This window comes from Lampetra planeri, chromosome 18 (genome assembly GCF_965212315.1).
Source record: "Lampetra planeri chromosome 18, kcLamPlan1.2.h2, whole genome shotgun sequence".
NCBI classification, from domain to species: Eukaryota; Metazoa; Chordata; class Hyperoartia; order Petromyzontiformes; family Petromyzontidae; genus Lampetra; species Lampetra planeri.
In genome coordinates, this window is record NC_136124.1 from 1,955,304 (window position 1) to 1,981,635 (window position 26,332).

The 26,332-nt window shown below is 42.6% G+C and overlaps 2 protein-coding genes across 5 annotated transcripts in view; one reads left to right on the forward strand and one right to left on the reverse strand.

The window, feature by feature from the left end:
* The window catches only part of LOC144723472 (papilin-like), a 58,594-nt gene extending 54,216 nt beyond the window's left edge, over positions 1-4,378 (reverse strand). For both annotated transcript variants that reach the window (XM_078602256.1, XM_078602255.1), the window contains exon 1: positions 4,295-4,378. The gene's annotated coding sequence lies outside the window, so the exon portion shown is untranslated. The remainder of the gene's footprint in view (positions 1-4,294) is intronic.
* Positions 4,379-8,895: 4,517 nt separating this feature from the next.
* RBM25 (RNA binding motif protein 25) lies at positions 8,896-24,779 on the forward strand. Of its 3 annotated transcripts, none has more exons than XM_078602264.1 (20): positions 8,896-9,320; positions 9,662-9,786; positions 10,309-10,361; positions 10,779-10,940; positions 11,483-11,540; positions 11,682-11,842; positions 12,390-12,557; positions 13,128-13,211; positions 15,607-16,052; positions 16,167-16,371; positions 16,484-16,573; positions 16,688-16,761; positions 17,180-17,330; positions 17,674-17,782; positions 17,819-18,235; positions 20,442-20,503; positions 21,107-21,346; positions 22,182-22,280; positions 22,437-22,484; positions 23,378-24,779. In XM_078602264.1, the coding sequence occupies exons 1-20, from the start codon at positions 9,265-9,267 to the stop codon at positions 23,468-23,470; spliced, it is 2,901 nt and encodes a 966-aa protein (XP_078458390.1). In that variant the 5' UTR covers positions 8,896-9,264; the 3' UTR covers positions 23,471-24,779. The 3 variants fall into 3 exon arrangements, with proteins under 3 accessions (XP_078458390.1, XP_078458392.1, XP_078458391.1); XM_078602266.1 differs by having other exon boundaries at positions 17,674-17,773; XM_078602265.1 differs by having other exon boundaries at positions 16,170-16,371.
* The last annotated feature ends 1,553 nt before the right edge of the window (positions 24,780-26,332 follow it).

Here is a 26,332-nt window from a genome sequence, read left to right on the forward strand (position 1 = left end):
CCCATTACAACGCAGAACAGCCTGCAATGTAATCTTGTCATTTCTATACAACCACTAACACTACATTAACATATTCTTTGGGTCTTTCTGTAAAGTCACGTAGTGTTGAACAAGGAGGCACGCACTTGACTTGGAGGCAACACGTTTATTACACAGCCCAACGGGGCTACCTACATAAACGTATACACGCTACAAGGTCACTACATATGCGGGTCAGTCAGTAACCTCCTGACTGACCCACGATGCCGAGCAGAGACCGTAGATCGAGGGTTGATTCCAGAGAACAGCCAAGAAGCTCCCGGGACTGCCCCTTGATGCTCCTGGGCGTGGCCTCGCCCCGCCTTTGGCCACGCCCCCTTCGAGACCTTTCCTGAAGGATCTCGACCGAGCATCACGTGTTCCTCAAGTCCACCTAGAGGCACCCATCACTACCCTGTCCTGGTCACGTGCCCTCTCGGCTTCACCCAGACTACAATGTCCTGTCTTATTTGTTGGGTCTTTCGGTAAAGCCACGGAGATAGAAAAATAAAAAAAATATCACCACGTTTCAATCGCAACACTAGCAATCGTCATCAGGTGAAAAAAATATAGCGGGAGAGCTGTTGAAGCAGGATGTTATATAGGTTTGAGATGGGTTTAGCCCAAGGGTAAGTGGGTGGGGCTCGAGATGTAATTTGCATGTAAATGTAAGATCGGAGAGCTGCTATACCACCACGACGGCGCAGCTGTGGAGGTGGCCATTGTATTGTGAGAGATTTGCATGTCAATCTGTTAATGTAAGATTAGCATGTCAATGTAGGCGAACCACCGCAACGCTGGCTGTGCGAGTGAGACATCCAGCTCGTTAAGAAACGAGGGATGTCCTGACTTGCCCTCTCTCAGGCCGTCACCAGGACTATGCCCCGAGGGCCCGTTCGCATGCCGTACTCACTCTGGCCCCAGAGAGACGTTCCAGACGGCACAGGAGCACTCTGATGACAGTGTCTGGCGCTAACACCGTAGTGACACACTTTACGTCACTACAATTTGAACCTATCTACGTGACTTTACCGAAAGACCCAAAGAATGTGAATTCCTGCAGTCACGAAAGCTTTAAGTCAATACATTAACGGTACAAATTCACAATATTTCAATAATTACCGTGGTCAATGTCCGATTATTTGCATTTTTTGTGTTGAATAATCATCATGTTTGCACAATAATATGTTCTCATAAACAGCAACTTTAAAGGTCAAATATTCAACAACCATGCTTTAATCTTAATTTAGGAGCTTTCGTGACTGCAGGAATTATTCTTTGGTTCTTTTCGGTTAAGTCACGTCTAAAAATAAAATAATAAATTAAAATAAAATAACATATTACGACGTTTCGATTGCAACACAAGCAATCATCATCAGGCATAAAAACCATGCTTTCTTTTAAACCATGCTTTATCCACTTCTTGAAGAATACCTCTCAACGTTCTGGCCATCCCTCATGGTCCTGCAATACCATAATAATTTATCCGGCTGTTGAACATAAGCTCATCTCACTGCTCAATTTTCAGGGAGGTCAACATCTCAGGCTCTCTCTTGTGGCTGCCATCCCACCACCACCACCACTACGAGAATTGTCCATCAACCCAGTGTGAGACATGGGAAAGCTCCTGGGCCAGATAGAATACATTGTGGATGTCATCAAAAAAGTGAGCACAGATTTTGGGTAAATAAAAAATGAGCAGGCCTGCTTACTCAATGGTTAGAAACTAATGAATTACTTCAATTGTGAAACGATACTTTAATTATTATAATTAATAATTTTCTTCAAAGGGAGACAAGTCTGATTTTGCACAATTACTAACCAAATTACCTCTTCTCACACTTAACCTTTAGATCATAGAGAACGGAACAGACCATTTAGAGCCCACTAAACACATGAGCAAGCTGGTTTTCTAAAATATTTTTTATAGCTTGACCACACACTATCAATCAGAATCTAGGAAACAAAAAAAGAACATAAAATATAATTATGCCTGCCTTTTGTAGACTATTAACGTTATTTAATTAAGTGGAAACGGACACAGTCATACAGGCCCTGACAAACCGAGGCCTTAATAATAACGCCATGGGAAATCATCAAAATAATTTACAACGATTAAACAGTTATTCTGAGATTACATTAGATTACAATCAGAATCTTTATTTAGATTCGATTAATTCGATGAGCGCTGAAGCTCTTTTTCACAGATGTCCAGTATGGGCAGATCAGCAATTTACAGCAACAAACAATACAACAAAACGACAGGAGTGAAAAAATATAGAAAAAATGTAGGCAAGTCACTAAATATAATAACTAAAGTATTATATGTCCGCTTTTGATCAAACTTGGGCAAGGCAGCAAAAACAACAACAACAACGCAGTCCCAGACCACACCAATATAACACCACACAGCAGGAATCCCTCAATAAAATGGCATATTAAGATCGATACATGGGTAAGGATCAAAGTTTCAAATCACATTTGCAAACGTGACTGTCGTCGGGTAAGTAGATCACACAAGATACATAGCAGAAGGGTCATGCAAGGCGATGCAATACCACCAAGGCTATTCGGAGTGACAAAACGTATTTTATGAAAATTGGAATGGTGACATAAAAGGATAAACATAAATAGAGAAAGTATAAATCATTTTATATTTGCTGACAACTGCTGGAAATTAACTACAGGATATGATTGACGAACTGCAATAATTTCATCCAGATGTACTGCATGGGAGGCCTGGTATAAGTATTCAATGATGATTAGTTTAGCCAAGAATGCTACAAAGTTGGCTTAAAGATATACAAATAAAATATAAGTGTGTGTGTGTGTGCATTTGTGGACCTCGTCTATTGCAACTGCCTCAAGGTAAATACAGTAGCAGCTTTTGGTGTTGTGTGTGCGTATATCGTTCTTTGGTTTATAATCATTTTTAAGTGTCCACTAGGGAGCCTTGATTCACCTGTATTGACACGTTTAATAGTTGAATTCAATAAAAAGTTTGGTTGTCATTTTAATAATAGGTTGCAACGCATGCTGATCCGTGTAGGTCTGATTTACGATCCACATCTCTCTGCTGTACGAACTCGCATCCCAATGGAGAAACGCCCATTGGTCGTTAAAACCATTTTGATTTAACAGATCATAGTGGGGTTTGGTATAACGTGCAACAAAGCGAGATTTTAATTAATGCAATAGTTTTCACTTATGCAACCAATGCATTGCAGCTGAGTAGATCTTGGACGCAAAGCAGGTTTGAAGCCTGGTAAGTATTTGCATTGGTGACCACCCGGGCCCCGCCAATTGATGCTGAGAGGTGGCCAGGAGATGGCAGTTCTGAGTGTCACCCCCCGAGTGTCTCTGTGGGTTTTCTTCGGGAATCCGCTGGATTCTTCCCACGTGCCCAAAGACGCATTAAGGGAATTGTCACAACCATCTCGATGCAGGACTCTTCTGAAACAGTCCTGAAGGCTCAGTTTGGCTTTCCTGGTTAAATGCTTGGCATTATAAGTCGAGTTGAAAGCATAATCACGTACCTCATTACGCTATGCCCCAGACAATTAACAAAGAAAACCGTTGATGATTTTCTTTTCCGTTATTCTTTGTAATTGTTTCAGTGAATGTTGCATTGAGAAACTGGAGTGGTTTCGATATTTTCTTGGAAAAACGTTGAGTTAAGTGAACGTTACAGCGTTTTCCTGTTGTTATGTTTAGGTTATAGTTTGTATTGTGCAAAACAGCAGTACATATCCTTACACACGTGCGAGCTGAGGTTAAGGTTAAACGAGTGCATGAAATAGTTGATACATTGTTACATTACAAACATAAGCATGAAACAGTATATATAGCACACTTTGGAATGTGTTGTCTAACTTGTATGATTATAGCCCGCAGCCTCTTTCCAAACTACGTGGCCAGGGAATAAACTTCAAGCTGGGCTGACACATGCGGACTACACAAACTTGCATTCCTCACCCCGTGTCATCTAGCGCATGATAACATGAAAGGCTGCTTCTGTCTTCAAAAATATGCCGCTCAAAAGTAGCTGCAGTTTCAAAGCTACACTTCACGTGCATTATTGCCCTTTTAGTGTAAAACTTTTCATTACAGTATATGCACATTCTATGAAAAAATAGTGTGTGTGTGTAAACAGAGTATGCTAAGTAACTCCTTAAAAATACACAATTCCAGTAATATTGTTGCGTACGAACTTCAAAAGATAGTTGTTTATAGCGGGGAAAAAAACAGTTTTGAAGAATGTTGAAATTGTACTTACGGCTTAGAAATGTCTCACTCAGCTGCTAGTCAGTGCGCACACCAGGCAGCGAATGAAGTTCGGCAGGGGCTGGGGGAACGCGCCTGCGTGATTGCATGCAGAAATGCAAAAAGACCCCACCCTGGAAAGCTTGAGTAGAGGGGGTGCAGGGCTCAGCGGTGTTAAGGTGGGCGAGAGGATTGTTGTATCCACTATCAGCCACCCTTCGCATCACTTGCATGGCTTTGCGAACCAGACGTTCGCTGTGAGTTCCCGTAAATTCCAACTTCGTGAACCCACTGCCGTGTGAAGGCTTTCTGCACGCCGTGGCAGTCACGGAGGGGGTTTGACCATAATTCACCACGCTGTTCAGTGCAGGTTGCGCAAGGAGTTGAGGGAAGCCAGGATTATATGAGGATATACCACTGGGCACTGATGTGAGGTGTTGGCCAAGAAGTGAACTCGGGTCGCCATGTCCATAGTATGGTGAACTGCTTCAACCTTTGTTCCCATTATTCCCCGAAGAAGCTGAAATTGTGCTGAGGTTCGGTTTAAACTATTTCAGTACCTGAAGACGTGACCTCAAACCCTGATGTGAATTTGCTATGAACAATGCACCCTAAATGCACCCAAGCTTGTCAGATCTCAAAAGCTAAGCACTGTTGGACCTGGCTGCTACTTGGATGGTGACCAGTCAGGATTGCCAAGTGTTCTAAGCATGGGGCGGGCGAGATGCCCAGGGGATGGCGATGTTGAATGTTATCCTCTTGTATGGGTGGGATTTCTCCGGATACTCTGGTTTCCTACCACAAGCCAAACACTCATTAATAAATAATTGGCTAAATATCCCAATGCACGACCCTCCTGAAAATAATTTTAAATGCAGTTAGACTGTCTTTAGTAAATAAATAGAAATCTTCATATACATTCCATCTTTTAAAATATATATTATACCTTTGACTGAATGCTTTTGACAAGTGTGTAAAATGTTACTTTAAAAGATATTGTTGTGGTGACTGTTCCATGGTGTGTTGTTGTTGTTCCCTGCGATTTAAATTTAGAATCCATTTTGCACTGCAATGTATGTTCAACTACTTTCGCACCGTACGTAGCCAACCGTGCTGATCGGAGGTACGGGCGAAGCACAACAAACTAAACACAAAAAGCAGTTCCTAATCCTAACACAATGCTTAGAAATAATTGCATTTAAATTGCAAGTGATTTTACAATACCTTTCTGGCTTGAACTTAGCGTGCACATTTCTGCAAGCACACAGGCATAATCCCCTTGGACCAACTCTTGTTACTCATTAACATGTTTGGCAGCTATCAACACGCCGCAGGAATGAGATAGTGTTTATTCACGGTGCACAAATAATTCCACGTTGGTATTTACACACGAGGCCACATTGATGATGAATGCCTTCCCCAAGCTGCCGACACCTCTCACAATCCTGCCATGCATTTTACCTTTTGTAATAATGTGACATTCTGTGTATGTTGGTGAAATATTTGGTATAAGCCATGATATACACACTGTGCGTATTTGTGTTTATTTAGACATCTGTTGGCATTCACAATTGCCAAAACTGTACTAATTTTGTAAACATCTACCTTGGAAAGCAGCTATATCAACATGCACGCAACCCCTGCGGCCTCGCAAACTATCATGTAACACACCACATACTACATCAGCTCTGCTATTTATTTTGGAAATCTGCCTGGAAAGAAATTTGTTCCGGACAGTGAACAACATATGAGGGTGGAATGCTGCTCATAACGGCCCATCATTAAACTTGGACTTTGGAGGAGGCATAGGGCCAGATTTGGCTAATTCCTTTCAGATATGTATAATTGTTGATGATGGAGACGTTAGTAAATTTTTTGTTTGCCAAAAAAAGGTAAAAAATAACATTTGCCTATAATATGTATGTGACCATGCCGATTGAATTCCAATGGTGATTGTATAAAAAACCCTTTATATTCGCAATCAATTACAGTGCCATTTGCATGTGCTTTATATATAATACAGCATAGTACAGGATTTATGCATTTTTGGATTACGAAATTTCCTGTTGGCGCAATTGACAAATTATGGACACTTTTCTATGAGCTAAATCCAATGTCCGCGTTCACGAAACTTCACATGGCGTGCGCCAAGAGATGAAACACAAAGCACCCGAGAGGCTGCGTCATCCCTCCGTGCAGCAGTGACCGCCTCCACGTCGCCTTGCCAGTCATTCCAACGTGCAGAACTCTTGGTGAGTTTCTCGAAAAGGTTGATTTTTAAAAAATGAATTACTATTCAATGATTTTAACATTTATATTCGTGATTGTAATTCCTGTGAAAAGTGATATAGGTGTATATATTTAGGTTAGGAGTGAAGTTGGAATGACTGTTTGAAACCCATCCTGCTTATTGCTAAAACTTCGTTTTACGTATTTCGTAAATCGAGGGATACCTGTATTCCAAAAATCTGTCCTCCACTAATCGGTGAATCCTAAGAATTGAGGCATCCCCGCTGTTCACAGCAACTCCCGTAATCCGCTGGGACCAAAATCCTAAACCTGCAAATTTTAAGTACGTATTTTTGGAATGTTGTAGTGTGCTGCGGATTAGAGGGCCTTTACATCACCGTGAATGTTTGAAATTCTACTATTGTGTGAAGGATATTTTTCACGTGAAAATTGCGTAATTTAAGTGTCAAAAGTCATTTACTGTGGATCAGTAAAGTAAAGTGCTATTGGAATGCACTGGCAATAGCTGAGATACTCAGCTGCACAGAGGCATTGGGGTATGATGGCCACATCTGACTTATGAGCCTCAATTAAATCGAAGATCATTGTTATTTCCACCAAAAATGTTTTCTGGCAGAAGATGCATTGGCCGTTGGATTAAATGTGATTCCCGTTCCTTTAGAGCAGTTTTCTTAAGAATTAAACAGGATGAAATGTTGATGATGGCCCTGTTCATGTACAGCCCTTTAATCAATCCCTGCTGGATGAGGGCCTGTTCATGTCATGCGCGGCATGAGAGTTATATATCCAGACTTGACTTTGCTGGTTGTTGACGATGGTGGAGTACATAAATGTAGGAGCATATAAGTACTGTACAGTATTGTATTGGAATTTGCTACACTGCCCTTTTCTGTCCACAATGTCGCCGTACAGCAGCCTAAAACATCTCAGAACCAGAATCTGTATTTATACTGGAGGAATGAGATTAGCTATAAAAGCTCTTTTTCACAGATGTCCAGTAACCAACTGAGTTATGCATGGTGGTCGTCCATCCAAGCACGATCCGGGCTCAACCTGCGCAGCTTCCGAGGTATGACAAGATCGGGTGCATTTCAGGCACGTTGGTGAATTTGATCAAAGCCAGAGCAGTGATGGCTTTCCAGACATCACTTCATTGCGCGTAGAGGCTAAAGAGATAGCTTGGGTGAGAGTTGAAGGCTCCATTTTCCACCATGGGACTAAGAATTGCATTTCAATACGTGTCCCTGATAGCAGTTTTTTGTTCTTGTAATTTGAATAATTACACCACCAGGAGCTATTGCGTAACGGACCTTTCGAAAATCGCTCACCCCAGCAACGCACGAGTCACAACCGCAAAATCTCGTCAAGGCAAACGGGACGTGACGCGTGGAGGTTTTAAATGACACCGTTACATATACATAGGACTCAGACACCTTTAGGGAGTTTAACATGTAGGCTTTCGCGACCAATATCATTCATAATAGGGTTGATAGGCATTTAAAAGCACATTGACCCACTGTGGCTTTCCAATGGGTTGACAGATATTTTAAACTTAATTTCGAGCTTTCATGACTGCAGGAATTACTCTTTGATTCATCGTCAGGTACAAATGAAAGAGAAAACAAACCTAGTAAACTTAGAAATGTAATGCAATACAACACAGCGAGTCGGTCAACACAATTAACGCATAGCCTGGTTGATTACGTTCTTCCAAAGATTGCCAAATTAGAAGTTAAGTGTGACATTTGAGAGAGAGAAAAGACACAGACACAAAGACAAAGTAGGGGGCACAGGTGGTGCATCAGCCAGTCATCTCGGTCATCTCAGTCAGTTTGATCCGTGGCACCTGCTGGGCCTGCCCCGTGACCTCCTGCCAGCGGGCGTTCGACACTTCACGTGATAGCCTCAAGGTGCACATGGCCTGGCACAAGCGTCGTGGTTGTTGTATCTGTGTCATCTCTCTCTGCTTAGAAGTCTGTATCTCCGGTTTTGTGTTTTATCTCTCTCTCAAAATTAGCAATCTTTGGAAGAACGTAATCAACCAGGTTGGGCGTTGACTGTTATGTTAGCCGACTCCTCTGTGTTGTATTGCATTACATTTCTAAGTTGACTAGGTTTTGTTTCCTATTTCATTTGTACCTGACGATGATTGCTAATGTTGCAATCGAAACGTCGTATGATATTTTTTAATTTATTATTTTCTCTTTCTACGTGACTTTACCGAAAGAACCAAAGAGACATTTAAAAGCACATTGACCCACCGTGGCCACATACAATCCTACACACCTTTTGAGAGCCCACGTTTCAAAAGTCGGATTTACAAATCGCGGAATTCTTTCTTGCTGACACCTCCCTCCATCGCGCGGCCACCGTAGGTCACGTGCTCCGCCAGCCAGGCCTCCATGTTGCGTCGGTCGCGCGTTCGCTTTTAAAACGTTTCAAATCTCGGCGGCCTGGAACGTTCGCGTTTATCAAGGCGGTAGATCCACGCCCGGCTGCAAACGTTCTTTCGTAAGAACGGCAATTTTCTATATATATACAGGGGGCATACTTAGGCCGAAGTGACCGCGCGCGGGTTTTCGCGAGGCGTTTCGGTGGCGGGCGGGAGGACCACGGGCCCGCTAGGCCGCGTTTCCTGAGGCCTGCTTCGGGCTCCGCAGAGAAGAAAAGATTACAGCGGATCTTAGCGGCGATATTTTACTACGTTTCGTGAGAGTAGTCGCTACTAAGACAATGGCGCAGAATGCGAATAAGCCCAAGTCGTTGGAAGCGCGGCTGCTCGACCTGAGGTGAGGCCCCGGTGCGGAGTTGGTGAGGGGCAATTTGAATCCGGAATTAATGGAGTGCAACATTTGTTTAAATCTCAACTCAGTAACGATGTTGACACATGCGAGTGTGTGAAGAAAATGTGTGGGGTGCACCTTAATGGGTCGATATGTCCCTACGTGTATGCTTCTTTAATACATCCAATATCCACAGCGCTTTGTCGGTCTACTGCTGGGTGAGAAGAGCCTCTTGCCGAATGGCCGTTGTGTGAAGATATCTTCGCTTTATTGAACTAACGCGTGAACAAACCCGAAAACTAAACACGCGCTTGCTTTGACGTGTTATGTTGTCTCGTGTTTTACAGTTGGCCTGCACAGCAGCCCATGCCTTACCCACCTCATTTAAACCGGGCACCCATGGGCATGCCTGCTCTTGGGCCTGGCATTGGCCAGTTCCCATCTTTCAGGCCTGGAGTACCTGTGCCACCAGGTGAGGAATGCACACCACCGACTTTTCAGCAATATTACATTCACGAGGTGTTTGTTTTACACACTGCAAGCTCGGTGTTCAATGCTATATATCCACGGTTAATCTCGTAAGAGTGAAGAGTGTTAAGTTTTTCACAAGAACTTAATCACGCTGCTTGCAGTGTCTAGAAAAAGTAAGACATAATTGCGGATGATAGTTACGTTGGAATTTTCAAACGTTTTAAAAAAATCTAGAGGATAGTATAGTTTTTCTGATTTGATATTGATCTAATATTAGATCAACAAAGGCAAATCGTTTACATGCGTTAGCATTGGTAGTGCAAACATTAGTAACCTCCTACACTATTGTGTTTATGTATTCGATACAAGCATTGAATAACATACATTCTTATCAATATTTTGTTGAGATCTACCCAAAAAAAATATGTGTATTGATTTGTTTTTGTTAGTTTGTATAAAGCACATGATAAGCGAATTAATAATTCTTCAAACGCTTAATATGCATTGTTTCTGTTATGTGAAGGAACACCACTCCTGCCAGTTCCTGTGGGTTTACTGGGACCATCATCTGGCCCTGTAAGTACAGCAATTCGATTCATAATCATCAACAAGCATTCACATTTAAGCATGTATTTTCAAATCTTTACATATCTTAAGTGTCAGAGAGTCTTAATTGAAGACAGTTAAACTCAACTCTACATTTTACCAGGTAAGGCCCACTGCGTTATATATACCTTTTTTAAAAAGCGACCTGGCTACAAATGATTGCTACGAGAAGTGGCTTATGTGGAAATTTATAGCAGCCAAATACTCGAAATGCATGTTGATTCTAAATGTGGAGGGAAAAACTGGAGGATCCGGAGAAAATCCACGCATCTACGGGGAGAACATGTAAACACCAAATATAAAACAAGCGTCAGGGTCGGGATGCAATCCACGACCTCCTGTATACCAGCGAGGTATTTAACCTCTCGCCACCGTGTGTGCATGCAGGTGCTGCTGCCCACACCCAACATACCAGCGTTACCTGTCAAGCCGCTGATGGCCCGAGTGCGTGAACGCCCCGCAGAAGAATACAACGGTCCCACCACCACTGTCTTCGTGGGCAACATCACGGACAAGGCGTCCGACGTGCTCATTCGGCAGATGCTCGCGGTATGAACTAAGATCGTTGACTTTCGCGTTTTTTTATTTCAATACACGTGCATATTTGTGTTTTCTTTTTACTAACCTATTTGCCCAAAGTGGCAACCATAGCTGACACAACGTGGTCCTTCATCCAGGAGTGGACTGATAGGGTTATAAACTCAAATGTAATTGTAATGAATAGGGGCATGAATATGATACTGTATTTAAACATTTCTGATAAAATTGTGCAATTCCTGTTATTGAATAAGACTTCATGCACTGCATGCAAACCCTAGGTGCTCAAGTGTTTATAGGCAACTGTATTCTTTTCTGATTAGACCGGCTGACTGCCCAGGAATATATTGTAATATGAAGTTTGAACCAAGGAAGGAATATACATATTTTTGCTTTGTACACTTTTAACCAGGATCTTTTGTTAGAAATGTAACTTATAGTTTCGTACTTTTGTGTGATAAGTTCATGCCAGATAAGTGGTTAACAAAGAAGAAACTACCTAACAGTGGTGTGGTAGTCTGTGCACTCACCTGCCAAATCACTCTCTCTTGCAGAAATGTGGGACTGTTGTGACCTGGAAAAGGGTACAAGGTGCCTCGGGAAAACAACAGGGTAAGATAATCATTGAAAGCTTTCATTGCACTACAGATCGGTGAAACATTGTTTATATTTTAAGAAAAATATTGAATGTCCATAAACATCCTTGTCATGATATTCACACTTGAGCATGCATGTTTGTCTTGTGCATTGCAGCATTTGGCTTTTGTGAGTACAGCGAGCCGGCGTCTTCCTTGCGTGCCATACGCTTGTTACACGACTTTCAGCTGGGAGACAAGAAGCTGCTGGTGAAAGTAGATGCCAAGACCAAGGCACAGCTCGAGGAGTGGAAGGCTAAGAAGATGGGTACCAACGGGGTAGGTGAATGGGTGTGCATGTGCGGACTTCTATAATGCTCACAATAATAATGTGTATAATGGAAAGCATTTGGGAAGGAAAGTGTTTCTTTCAAAATGTTGGTTTAGCCTTTTGGCCGAAGTTGATAATAGAATAAGTGACTTTTGCAATTTGTTCACTTGTTTTCCTGTACAATTTTGCATGTAACAATTGAGTAATGAACATCAATGAGGAATTACAATTATGTGTCGGGCCAGGATGATACATTTTCTTTATTAATTCTTGCCCATGTTTGTATTTTAGAAATAGTTTTTTTCGGTCTGGATTTGAATTGAAGTTGTGAGCAAATAATTACAATAGTTAAAATAACGTGCTGAGACTAGGTTATAAGGTCAGCAATCCTCATGGAATTGAAATGGTTTATTAATATCAATTGAAGTTGGAAAATCTGCCATTGTCTTTATCATTTGTATTGTCATGCAGTTCTACTCTTAGGTTTTTTCGGTAAATTCACGTAGGTAATCTGTAGCCCTGTCTCATTTTGCTGTGATCCTGCCTCATTGGCAGGAGGCAAAAACTGAGGAGGATGCAGAGGAGCTGGATGAGGTTACACAGAAGCTGGACCAGACGGCGAAGGAGGCCCTAGACCAGCTGCTCGTCGACTTCTCCAATGATCTCAAGGCTACCACGGAGGCACCCAAGCGGCGGCGCAGAGACAAAAAGGATGATTTATCGGTAAATATCACAGTTGCCATGTAACAATACGCAAAACTTGGGTAGCATTGTATGATCTGTACAGCTTCTTGTGCAAATTGATTGAAGATACTTAATCGAAAAGTAAATGTGACACTACTCTTTGGGCAAAAAATCAACGTGCACAAGAAATAAATGAAGTGGTAAATGAATAGGAGGATATGATGTTTGTCAGTGCTATAAGACCATTGAATGTAAGTACATCTATTGGTGTGCATATAAATATGAAGCACAGATTTTATCTGCCTTTTAAACCTGTTGGAACAATGCATTGGAAACAGAAAACCATCTACATTTTACATTAGAAACATTGTTTTAGAGCTATTTACTGACCTTTCCGTATTTGTGATGTGAGCTGGTTGATAGGAATATTAGGAACTCAATGCATATGCATGTTATACTGAAATATTGAGACATGTCGTGTACAATGAGAGTCATACAACAGGTTATCAAAATAGATCAAAACTGTGAAGTAGTTGGCCAGTGTCTATTCACATGTTGATTTCAGATGATTAAATATGTTTACCTTTTCTTCCTGGTTTATCATTTCAGGAGGACCTCAACAAAATGGAGATTGAAGAAGAGAAAAAAGACCTCATTTCCCGCGAGATCAGCAAATTTCGCGACACACACAAGGTAGTTCCACAACATTTGCACAAACAATATCACAGTAGTATTTAAACGAGAATATGTAACCGATGCTTTTGGGATATTTAGTTCATTGGTATGGACCATATTAAAAGGATTGGGTCCTAAATCATTGTCATTCTTTACATAACAAAATATAAATTGGGTGAAAACTAGAGTCCTACCTCTCACTTGAAAATCAAAGATGTGTGTCATCTTACTTCACTTGGCCTGCATGCTTGGAGTTTGACATCGCCAAACTTGTTTGCACTACATGAACTCTATGTGTTAGCAATTACGCAGTGCACACGCATGACATTCACACAAGTCACTGAAGTAGTCTCATTTGGCCAAACAATGCAGCTAAATTCAAAAGTGTGTTGTGCAGTGGAAAGTGTTTAGTCTAATCTGCTTGAGTACAAATGAGGCTGAATGTCTTTTAATAGCTGATCTGTTCATTGACCCCATCATTACAATAGAGAACAGTGGGTGTGACATAAAGCAAGGACAAGCTTTTCTACTTGTCGAATCGTGCTGTTGCCTGCCAGAATGTAAGTACCGGCTTCTCTTTCTTGAATGAGAATGGACACCCCCTGAAGCGGAGGCAGGCTGACCCAGAGGGGTAGAGGTTTGTGTTGTGATTGCCTTGGTTTTAGCGATTAAGTTTTCAGTCCACAAGGCCGCTGGGAAGAAACACGTTGGAGATGGAAAAAAAAACCTCCTGCAGCATCAGTTGCTGCAATTGATGGTGTTGTGTAATGCAGATTCTGGTAAGCACAGTATTGCCTTACAGGTGCAGCCTCTGCAAGTCTTTGCATGTTACTGACAGTGAAAAGTACTGGGACAGGTATGGACAGACTTAAAGGTTGGGGGCAGGGGGTGTCCATTTCAAAGTCTCTTTCCCGGTGACCTGAAGATGCATTTAAGGTATGTGTTGCGTCACATCACTGCTTACCCACCACATTCATACCTTACAGGCCAATTGCATCCACATATACTTGATTTTACATATCAAAGTAGTTTAAAATTTACACATTATTATAAATCGTCACTTCATTCAGAAATCCCATTTTCTCCAATCATCACTGACTACAGTTAATCGTCTCTTATGACATCATTTTTCTAGCAGGTTGCTATGTCATTGAGGAGGTGATAGCTTTAACAAACTGCTACAAAATCACCCAGGTGTAATATCCTTGCCGCAGCCTCTACAAATCTCAAACTGGTTATGTTTTTAATATCTGGAGCTTAAAAAAAAAATATATATATAGTCCTGCAGCGAATTGTATCGTTTTTCAATATTAAATAAAATAAATTAACATGACAGTTATGCTTATTGCATGACATTTACTTTTCTAACATTCATTATAACTTGTATAACAATATATTCATGTCGGTTATAACTGGTACTTATGTGTGAAAGCTCTCAACAACGAGACTTGGCAGAATACCATTGAGTAGTCTGAATAGGAAATCACGTACAACACACGTAAAAAAAAAAATCACATTCCCAAACTATTTTCACTACCATCAAGTTTGCTACACTCTCATCTTGCACTTTCACACCTTTTGGCACCAGAAATCTGCAATGAAGACCCAGCCGGTGAGTGCTTTTGATTTTGGTCTGTTGCTGGTGACTTCATGCGCCGAGTGTGCACGGAGTTTCCGCAGAGCGGTGTGTTGCAATGTTTAACCCTTCTTACCCCTACAGGATGGCCAATGGGAACTCCTGATGGCAACTTTTGTCTGCTTTTTATGCTTGCATTGAGATGGAAACTAACCATTTTTGAAAGAAAAAAAAAGAGCTACAAGCAGTAACTTTAACCCATTTGTCCTTTGCCCCCCTTATGTGCTTGAAGTGACGAGATATTATCTTGGTGATTGCTAGGCAGTCTGTGTGTACTGTACGATACATTGAATGTCGCAGGTTGGGCCTCCGCACCTGGGTGCACCTTGAAGCGGCGCCCTGTCCCGCCTCCTCTGAGTGAATCCTCATGCAGGCAACCGTAGGGACTGCCATTGTGCAAGTGTACATGCTCCGCTAGTTGCATCGCGCGGGGGGTATCCCCCTGCAGTGCATTTTAAGTGGGGGCACACTGCGCACCGTTGTACATGCATTCCAACATTCATCATTTGCATACGGGTGGGCTGTACTTAAGTTTACATGTAGGATTGTTTATTTATATTTTTAGAAACTAATTTAACTCCACATTGATGTAAAATGAAGAAAATAAAGAAATGTTTCGTAAAGCTTTTACGTAAAATGTTAACGGTAATTATAAAAGTTTAAAAGTGATTTTTTTAAATGGAAATTCTCAATTAGTCAGTTAGATTCATTGTGCTATCTTGACACAGTTGTAAATTGACAAAGGTGTTAATTGTTTTGGCATTTTCTCTTGCGCAGAAACTCGAGGAAGAGCGCGAGAGGCAGCAAGAGCAAGAGCGCGACCGTGACAGGGAAAAAGAGCGCGAGCGAGAGAAAGATAAAGATCGGGAGAGAAACAGGGAGAGGGATAAGGACAAGGAGAAGGAGCGTGATCGCGTAGACAAGGACAAAGAGCGGGACAGGGACAAGGAGCGTCGGGAAGAGCGCGAAAAGGAGCGCGATCGTGACAAGGACTCGCACCGGGACAAGGACGTTCACCGGGACCGGCGTGACCGGGGGGACCGTGGGGACCGGGGGGACCGCGAGAAGGAGCGGGAGAAGGAACGTGAGCGCGAGAGGGAGCGTGAGAAGGAGCGCGAGAGGGAGCGGGAACGTGAGCGCGAGAGGGAGCGGGAACGGGAGCGCGAGAAGGAGCGGGAGCAGCGCGAGCGGGAGAGGGAGCGGGAGCGGCGCAGCACTTCCAAGTAAGGCAACACCGCACCGTGGATTGATTGGTGTCGGTGCCGTTGTCGGTGCAGCACGAGCTTGCCCTCCTGTCACACTGCTGACGATGTGTGGGCGTGTTCCGTGTCTCTCAGTAGAGATAGCAGGGATCGGGAGAAGAGGCGCGAGACCCGTGAGCCACGTGAACCACGTGAACCACGTGAGACACGTGAACCACGTGAAGCACGTGAACCACGCGAGACACGCGAGCCGCGGGACAAGGAAGAGGACGAAGAGGAGTTGCACGAAAGGCGGAAACTGGAGCGTCGTCTTCGTGAGAAAGAAGCCGCCTATCAGGAGGTGGGTTTTGGCGAAAGCCGAGAGAGCGGTGTGGTTTACTGACCAGTACGGCAGCCATTACGTAACCACATCTTGTGTGCATTTTATCTAAATAACACGTTTTTCTTTATAGCGCCTAAAAAACTGGGAGACCCGCGAGAAGAAGAAAGCGCGGGACTATGAAAAGGAGATGGAGCGCGAGGCAGAGAGGCGGCGAGAAATGGTGAACGCATGTTTGCACTTTTCATCACACTCAGGCAGGGCCGTGCAAAGGGGCGGTCGCCCCTCTTTGCCTAGACCCTGAGGACAGCAACTCACGCGCTGATTGTGTTCACAGGCAAAGGAAGCTAAACGCTTGAAGGAGTTTTTGGAAGATTACGATGATGACCGAGATGATCCCAAGTACTACAAGTAAGACAACACTTGGCTGACATTAATACATTATAACACTGATGACCAAATCACCATGAATGTTCCAAATCTGGGCATATTACACAAGGTAAACAGTTTTGAGACTGGTTAGTACTTGGATGGCAGATTCCCAGGAAATACCAGGTCTTGTTGGCTTGGAATCTCAGGTGGTCAGGAATTAACTGTGCAGCAATTGATTATTCAATCTATTTGTGTGGAGCTGTGGGTTTTACCCTCTTATGCATCGGCTCTCTCTGGGTTGTCCAACTTCCTCCCAATTACTATATACCAGTGAATGGAATTGGGCAAATAACCCATCTGAGGCTTTTCTGGCAAAATAATTGAAATTTCATGATGGCAGCTCTTATTACGGTGGTGAATTAAGTGAGGCACAATATGGGTTTCAACGCTGTGTTAGGGGCAGTGCTCTGCAGAAGAGGCAGTGGGATCGCGTGAAGGAGGTGGAGTCGGATGACCGTGACCGCAAGCGCGAACGAGAGGAGCTGGAGGAGATACGCAAGAGACTTGTGGAGGAGGGACACCCGGATCCCGATGGAGAGATCAAACGGGTGCGTCTCATACCACACCCATGCTGTGCTCATTCCGCCTATCGACATTGCTGTGCGTGTGTACAGCGTTCTGTTGTAAGGTCACTGCTCATACATTTCCTGTTGCATTTATGACTAAAGAAATACAAATACACCAGCCTTCACGACCAATACTAACAATAATTACCCTCACTATCATTTTAATTGGGTGACTCAATTCTTGAAACTAAATAAAAAAAAACAGGCAAATTTAACCTTAGAAAAGGAAAATGGTTTGGGGGTGGGGGGGAGGGAGAAAATTTACTTGGCACTTGAAAATAACAAATTAATTTTTAAAACTAAAGTATATGCCCACTCCTTACAGCAAATGGAGAAGGAAGCAGAGAAGGAAAACAAGCCGCCCATCAAGGAGGAGTCTGACCACGAGGAGGAGCGTGTTGAGCGTGGCGAGCGAGGCGAGCGAGGCGAGCGAGGCGAGCGAGGCGACCGCGTTGAGCGTGGCGAGCGAGGCGACCGCGTTGAGCGTGGCGAGCGAGGCGACAGGAAGCAGCTCCTGGACTCCGACGAGCGCAGCCGCCCGGCCAAGGACTCGAGCGACGACGAAGACGTAACCGCCGCCGACAACGATGACGACGAAGATGACGATCGTGGGGACGAGGAGAGCGGCGGTGGTACCCGCCGGGAGCCAGCTACGCGAGACACGGACAGCGACGCAGACAGGAAGCCTCCTCGCTTTGTGGAGAAGCTGCGTCCGATCGGGGCACAGGCGGCAGTGGAGCCGTCGGAATCGTCTGCGAGCAGCCACCCGTCGCCTGCGTCGCCGCAGGAAGAGTCGCCGCGCGGAATCATCATCCCGCACGAGAACTCGCCCACGCGCAGCCAGCCCGACGAGAAGGACAAGAAGCCCAAGCTGAGCCTCAAATTGAGTAAGTGAAATGGAGCGCGCTGTCAGATGCGCTTCAGCGACCGTCTGGAACGCTCTTCCGATTAGCACGGTTGGCTACGAACGGTGCGACAAACATACACACTCTGGGAGAGATGATCCAGTTTAATATAAAACTGTAATGTTGTGTTGCAATTTGGGATTCACGCTTTCGGAAACTGGCCAAGTTCATCGTAATGTTGACCAAAACTTTACAATCATGGCCTCTAGGTGACATCATTAGGTGTGATGTAATCTTTCAGTGGCACGTCATGCGCCATGTGACGTGATTTCATTGTGCAGTCAAGACATTGTTATAAATTGAAGAAAATATTTCAGAGACTAAACGCATTGGAAAACATTACTGAAAAATATGCATATGCAAACGTTTTACTTTTAATAACAGTCAATTCTTGATTGTGTAGGGCAATGGAGGAGAGGGGTGGCTTGGATAAATATAAACATGAATAATGCAAAACATGTAAATTTGGTTATAAAAAAGTATTTATGTATTCCTTAACTAGTATGGGGGTAAACATGTAAGAAATGCATCTATTTTACCGCTTCTTAAAGTAATCACTTGCCCATGTATGTGCGGTTATAAAACTACACTGAGTTACTGCCTGGATGAGTGAGGAGCAGCGAATAATTAAACCAGTACGGGTAAAAATATGGTATTTTATTCGCTTTATCACAAGCATGGTTAATCCACCCACTGATAATCGAGTTAACTAGTGCAGTTCTATGACTTAAGACATATTTCAAACACTGTAAACACGTTTGTACAATTATTAAATGGACTTCTTCTACTTGGATCTAGTGTGTCAACCAATTCGGACTTTAATTGAGGTAGAACTAATTTATCTACCTTTCTCATTAAAATAGAAATGCTTATTTAATGCCATGGTGTCAGATGTATTCAGACATACTGGCTTTTTCATCCATGCTATGGAATTGATGCCGAATTAATCTTAGTTCATGTCACCTTGCATATAGAAGACATATTTTAGAAAACAAGAGATATAGTTACTTTCAAAGTGACAAAAATGTCTGTTATGAGGATGATTTTGAAGTTTTGACTAAAGTTGCCTAATTTGTGGAATTGCCCATTATTAATATAGTGATTCAAAGTCTCGTGTGCAAACGATATGTGGAATGTTTCATTTGATACTGTGAATTGTTCAGGCTATATGCACATAATGTTACATGGAATAGAATCAGTTTGAATTTCGTGAATATTGTATGCAAATGCTTTCCCTGTTGCTGTTGATCAGAACCAATAAGACAAGACTCAAGAGATCAGAGAAATGAGATGGTTATCCGCAGTACAGACTAGTTGACTTCAAATGAATTAGACGAGCCATAAGAGACTGACGGCACAAAGAATAGATTTTTGAATCAAATGTTCCAGAATAGTGACATTTCATTGAATCGTTGCATTTCTCGTCCATGCTCTCATGAGCAAGTTCAGGTGCTCACCTCTAACTGAGCTTATGATGTAAATTGTACATTCATATGACGTCCCCTTCCTATTGAGGACAAAGTGTATAGAACTTATGGACCCTCAAGGCATGATGGTTTAGTGATCTTATAACTAGAATTGAACTCGTGATCTCTAGATTGAGTCAGTAATTTCTGCATTAAAAATACATAATTGGGCAATAAGTACTTTTGATTTGGTAGGAAACCACAATTTGTTTCATTGAAACAATATTCTGAAGTCTGCATAAAGTTGCTAGTAAATTACTTGTTGTGCTGTCACGCAATGGAAATGTTGTCATCGTGTATTGTCCAATGCATATGATAATAGCTCGGTGATACACTAACCTCATCTCAACAGTACTGCATCACATCGTCACCTTGCACATCATTCATATCTTTCTCTGCCAGGCACCTCTTCTCTCTCGCATCAGGTTTTACGTAGCCTTGGCAGCTATTATATGTGGAAAATTTAATTATACTCAATATTGAATGCATACCTTTTAAAAAAGAGCTTTAATTTGTGTATTTATTTTCCATGTTTTCATCTTTTCAAAGTAAAGGCGCAATGAATGGATTGCCACATATGCACGCAGCAGCAGCACACATTTGATTTATTACGCATATCGATGACGTTCATCAATCACCATAATGGATGTGTGTGATTTACTGTGTTCGTTTTATGTGTCGTGCTCGTTTTTTCCAACATTGCCTTTTTAATTCGCCCACAGCCGGCTCAAACAACAGCCCAATGTCACTGGGATCGGGGAACGTGAAGCGGAAGAAGCTCAAGGTAATTTCTTGGTGGCCAAACTTTCTGCCAAACCATGCACCCTCCTATTCCTCCAACAGTGATTTGGTGGTTACAGTTGCTTTTTACATTTCTATTTTTTTTCATGCAGGCCATTGTATGCCACCTACACCCATTGTGTTAATGACAAAGCTACACTTTTTATATGATGGTGCAGTGCACTTTCGCTAATGCACCGGTTGCATTACACGGGGCTGATTTTTATCTCGTACTTATGCAGTCCTTTTGTCGATCCACTCTCGCTGGATTGGGGCCTTGCTTTGTGTTGTGTGTAATGGGTGCTATTTGACAATGCTGGCCAGTACAGCTTGGTGAAGTTGGGAGGGTAAGTACAGTATAGCAACAGATTTTTCTGTACTACCCTCTGCTACCGTTTACCCGACAGCACCTGTTTATAAATGGTGGTCACCTAAGTCCTGTCCAGGCTGAACCCTCCTTAGCTTCTGAGATCTGATGAGATCAGATGCATTCTGCGTTGTTTTGGTTTGAGGGTTTTTGCCTTTTCTGTTTTTAAATTCTAGAAAAGGTCTTAGAGTGACACTGCAGGAGCCGTCCATTGCCCGTAACACAAATGCGCTCTCCCAGGATAACATCTTCTCCAACGAAGACGACGAGGACAACGAGGAGGCGCCCAAGCGGCGCAAGCTCGTGCCCCTGGACTTCACGGAGGAGGAGCGAGCGAGCGTCTCCACGGATCTGCCGAGCAACAAGAATGTGGCGTCGAGCGAAGAGAAGCGCAAGCACATCAAGAGCCTCATCGAGAAGATCCCCACTGCCAAGCCCGAGCTCTTCGCCTACACTCTTGACTGGACCATGGTTGATTCGGTGAGCGTGCACATGCGCGTCGACGTGCATGCGTGCATCTTTTGTCAATGGATGGTCACTCAATCCAATATTTATATGGCGTACTTAACATCAGAGGACTGTGTGGCAAATAAACTTTACATTAATGGCCAAAATTAGGGTTTCCTCCACACACCGTAGGTCATGGGGGCTATTTAACCATACTTTGCAATTATGGTCAGTGCAGATTGGTGAAGGTGTCGGTACAATACAACAGGGGATTTTTCTGCACTGCTTCCTATTGACAGCCGCTTCTGCAGCAGCTTGCACCACCCAGTTTTATGCATGATGGTTGCCATCCAATTACAATGCAATCTCAAGCCTGCTTAGTTGCCCCAATGTATTATGAGGTTGGGCATATTCTGGGTGATTTGTTCACAGTCACATCTTGTGCAAATGCTTCATCTGTCTACATTGGGGTAGCTATGTAGTCAATGCGGTGAAGTCCATTGGAATTATTTCCATTTGTAACTTAACTTTGACTTCATGATGGTAATTTGCTCAATGAATGTTAAAATATGAAATGTACTGTTAAGTTATGTGTAACTAAAGAGTTATATTAATGTGTTCATATGGTGGCAGACATTGGCAGATTCCCAGATTTAGAGAGCGATTCACATTGGTTAAATGTCTCCCTCCTGCTGGAGCGAGATGCAACTAAGCCTGCCAAATGAGCAAAACCCTGGGTGGGGTTTACACGACACTATTCAATGTATTTTCTCTTCGTATTGTGTAGTAGTGTTTGCAGACTACTACACACACTCGGGATAATTTTGTTTTCAGACGCTGTTGATGAAGTTTTTCTTCTTTGTTGCAGACTCTTATGGAGCGGCGAGTGAAGCCTTGGATCAACAAGAAAATCATTGAGTACATTGGAGAGGAGGAACCGACGTTGGTTGAGTTCATATGTACTAAGGTAGGTTGGTAAATGTTAGCATTCTCTTCTCATCATGATTTATGTTCACCATTGTGTACACGGCCATTATTTCCAATTTCGCTGCTGCTGTCAAATGTAACTGATCGTCTCGTATTGCATTTCTGACTCGGGTGTTGATATTTTGTTCCGTTGCAGATTTTGGCCCACAGTGCCCCACAGAGCATCCTCGACGATGTGTCAATGGTGAGTTCAGGTTTCATTTTTTACAATTTGTGATTCTGTAACACACGTCTGAATTCAGGCACATGGAGCGCAGGTAATTGTTGACAAGCAGTTGGATGATTTATGAGAGAAGTGTTTTGCGGTGAACTGCGTGTACTTGCTGAATGCATTTGGGGGTTAGCATGTGCTATTTTGGTCAGGCATTTTAGATTACACTGTACAATTTTAAATGGCAAGGTCATAAAGGGCACATTAATTAAATGTCTTGCAGTGCTGAACTTTGCAGATTAATCCAAGGGTAAAATATACACTGTAGGTTTTTATTGGTCATGTGAAAATCTAGAAATTCAATGGTGCTTCCGGCAATAAGCAATAGCCGAATGGCATTGCACTGATTAGTGCAACAGAATGTTTATGTCAGGAAATGTAATCACTCAAGACAGATGTGTATTATTTTTGCAGAAAGTGCAATAAATATCAATGCTTTAGTGGGAACTCTAGTATGGTCACTCTCGTAGCCTCAAGCACCATGAGCGTCACTCACAAATGTGATTTTCTTATTTAGACCGACAACTTGCCTGCTGTATATATTCAGAAACGTTCTTGTTTTGCAAGACGTTGAAGAGGGGTTTATCCTCTTGTAACTTACAATTGGCAGATAACATGTGCCAGATATGACACGTCTCCTTTACATCAAGGTTGGTGTTTCCACATGAAAGGAGGGTTGTGGGCAGGGGTGGGTGAACTGAACATTTTAGACATCTCAAGGTAGAGAGAGGAATTGGGTGGATGTTTTGCCCATTAAAATTATGGAGTTTCAAATTGCTAAAACACTTCTTGTGAATGCCCATGATGGCTTAATTTTGTGCATTCATCCTAATTTCTATGCATCTTTTTCATCTTGTCCCATGCAGGTGCTGGATGATGAGGCAGAGGTGTTTGTGGTGAAGATGTGGAGGTTGCTCATCTATGAAACGGAAGCCAAGAAGTTTGGGCTTGTGAAATGAAAGCTTCACGTTCAGCCTGGCTCCTCTTGCCAGATCTGTGGCTGTCACCTTTTGGACCATAGTGGTTCAACGTTTTTTTACTGTTTCGGTTTTCTGTTTTACCAGGTGTGCTCACATAGAACTGGATTATCCACATTGATAGAATGTAGCCTGATTTCAGAGCCATAAGTCTGACATGAAGTGGCTTATGATTCGATGTTGCATGTGAAAAGGATACAATGTCAAGCAGCTACCAGAACTATCAGAATGAAATCAATTGGTGCCTATACGATATCTGAATCCCATTTGTGAAGGCAGGAATCAATGTACAGGGAATGTGTTTTCTGTCGAATAAAGCAGTGTAAATGATTTTCTTTTTGCTTGGGTTATGATAAAAAACTATAATTTTAAACATTTTGCAAATTTGATGTCCATAAATTACTGTCATTACATGGATTGCATTTGAATTTGGCTTTTTCAATGATAAAAAATAACTTTATTTGCAAAAACGCTTATTCAACAGAATAATTGTGTTGTTTTATACACTGTGGGGTGGGTAATTGGGACATGTACAGTTTTAACGACTGTTTAAGTTTGGTTTGACAACATTCAAATTAACCATGTGAATGTCATCTTGCAAACTGGCTGGAAATGTTAAAGCGCCTCAAGTTTTTCACATTAAAACACACTCCAATTGGCACATACACACTTGTATCTATAAAATTTGATTAACGAAAGGACATCGTCGTGTCTGAAGTGCATTGTTTCAAAGTTGGTGATAATTTCTTTTAATTGAGATTGAAATTCAGCACCAAGAGCTAATGTTTTTTTTCTGTTTTGCGTTTGGCACCAAATGTCTGCAGCATTAGCTGGAAACTTACTCACAATACGAATTTCAAATAAGATGTGGGAATGTGTGTGCATATACATACTATATTTTGGGTTTTGATTTTACCCCCTCTGCTGTTGTGGTAGCAACTTGTTGGTGAAGCAACTCAACGGAGCAGGTGAAAGGAACATTTTATATCACAGCTGAACCCTGTTGATATGAATGCATGACCATGCATTTGTATTACACACATCCACTGCAATTTTGGCTGTGCGCAGTTTAAATTACTCCAGACGTTTTGTAAATATCGATGATTTCTCTTTCATGACTTGAATAGATAAGAAAGCTGTGGTGGATAATGGCTATGATTTGCATCGACTGCAAGAGTATGTGGTAATTCCTGTCAGGGTAATTTTTGTTTTTTTTGTTTCGGTAGCCTGTGTCATCAATTTGCTTTTTACAGTATTTGCAGTCCACGCCTGAATAAACTTTGTAAGTTTCGATATGTGGCTGAGTACGGTTGTCCAAATGAAAATTAAAGACATGACTGCGGATGCAATACTGTGATAAATGGTACTCGCTTGGATTTATCAGTTAATGCACTTCCATTAGCCATTTGAATGTGCAGAATTTGTACCAATCGCATCGTAAATTGTGCATGAAAACAACTTCCAAAGGTGACCCGACAAATTTCAATGCATAGTTAACCTTTGAAATCCACCACGTCTCCTCGACTATAACTTCCATCGCTTCAATTTTGTTTGATGGGGATGTACTCGAGTTTCACATGCATTGGCATTTACTTAAAACGTAGGCGGCTTTTGAGGTGTAAACGTATCTCAATATAACCTACCCTCGCCTAAGCTGTGTTCTGCTTGCGTTGACCCCAGGCGCGTAATGTTTAAATGCATAAACGGACATCAGATGGGACTGCTTTGCATTAATTGCATTTTGGGTTAAATTCCCAACGTCCGCAAAATCGCGGTTTAATTCACTGTTATGAAACGGATTTATTTTCGCCAAAAATACAGCACCATCTGTTCCCATAAATTAGTATCCCGTTTTTCTCGGTGTTGTGCCAAAGAGCCAGTTCCAAGGGTTTCGCTGTATACCCCCCCCCCACCTTTAAAATTTTACGATGGGAATCGGAATGTGCAACGCAAGAAAAATGCGCTCTGTGAAACAAGGGCCGCTGCAGGGCGAATTTGAGTAATGAGACGGTGTTGTATCTATTATTAACTGCATTGTGTTTGCTTAAGTGGCTGGAGTGGCGGTAATTGGTACCCGGGATGCGCGTTGTAGCGCCAACTAGAAACTTGCACCTGATATGCAATCTGCACCACAATTCGATTCCGTGGCTTTTTTATATGACGAGATTAGATGAAGCTGTGATGAATGTCACACTGACCCAGTCTTTATAGCTGTCAAATGCATCGGCCTATTGATTGGTATTTCAAACTTGGAGTAGGTGCATGGGTCAGACCGATATCTAATTCTACCAGCCTTGGCCAATTATCTTAATCGCGTTTCGCAATCATCCATCTGCAGTGTACATTTTAAACGCAACCCAAGTGGTAAGGATTGGTCACAGTCAATGGTCCTTAGCAAAGACTGCGGGGTTAGCCTCTTTCAGTTCGTGATTTACAATTCCTTTAGGCCAATCTGCTTTTCGCCCGCATTTCACCTGTCAATGCAAGGCGCATGCACTCCGCGCGGACACATACCCATGCTATTTATATGTATATGTAACTAAAGGGTTATGTCATCCAGACCAGATAATGTATCACGATCATTATACCAAAGCTTTTAGTGTGTGGGGGGGGGAGTCAACTTTGTCTGTATTCCAGCAATGCGCAATAGAGGATGAGAGGGGGCTAAAAGCGAACGCTTTAACGCTCAGCGTTAAAATGCGCATTAATGTGTGTAATCTTAATGGAGTGCTGCACGGTGGGTTTGCGGCTATAGATAGCAACACAAGCTGCTTACCGCTCTTAAGCCCACCCCCAGAGTGAGTGCCCGCAGGAGAGAGCAATTGTTCCCATTCGCGATAAAAA

Coding starts and splice junctions, on each gene's coding strand:
- RBM25 (XM_078602264.1), top strand. CDS start 9,265: ATGGCGCAGAATGCGAATAAGCCCAAGTCGTTGGAAGCGCGGCTGCTC. Junction 9,787..10,308: donor TGGAGTACCTGTGCCACCAG/GTGAGGAATGCA, acceptor TGTTATGTGAAG/GAACACCACTCCTGCCAGTT. Junction 12,558..13,127: donor ACAAAAAGGATGATTTATCG/GTAAATATCACA, acceptor TTATCATTTCAG/GAGGACCTCAACAAAATGGA.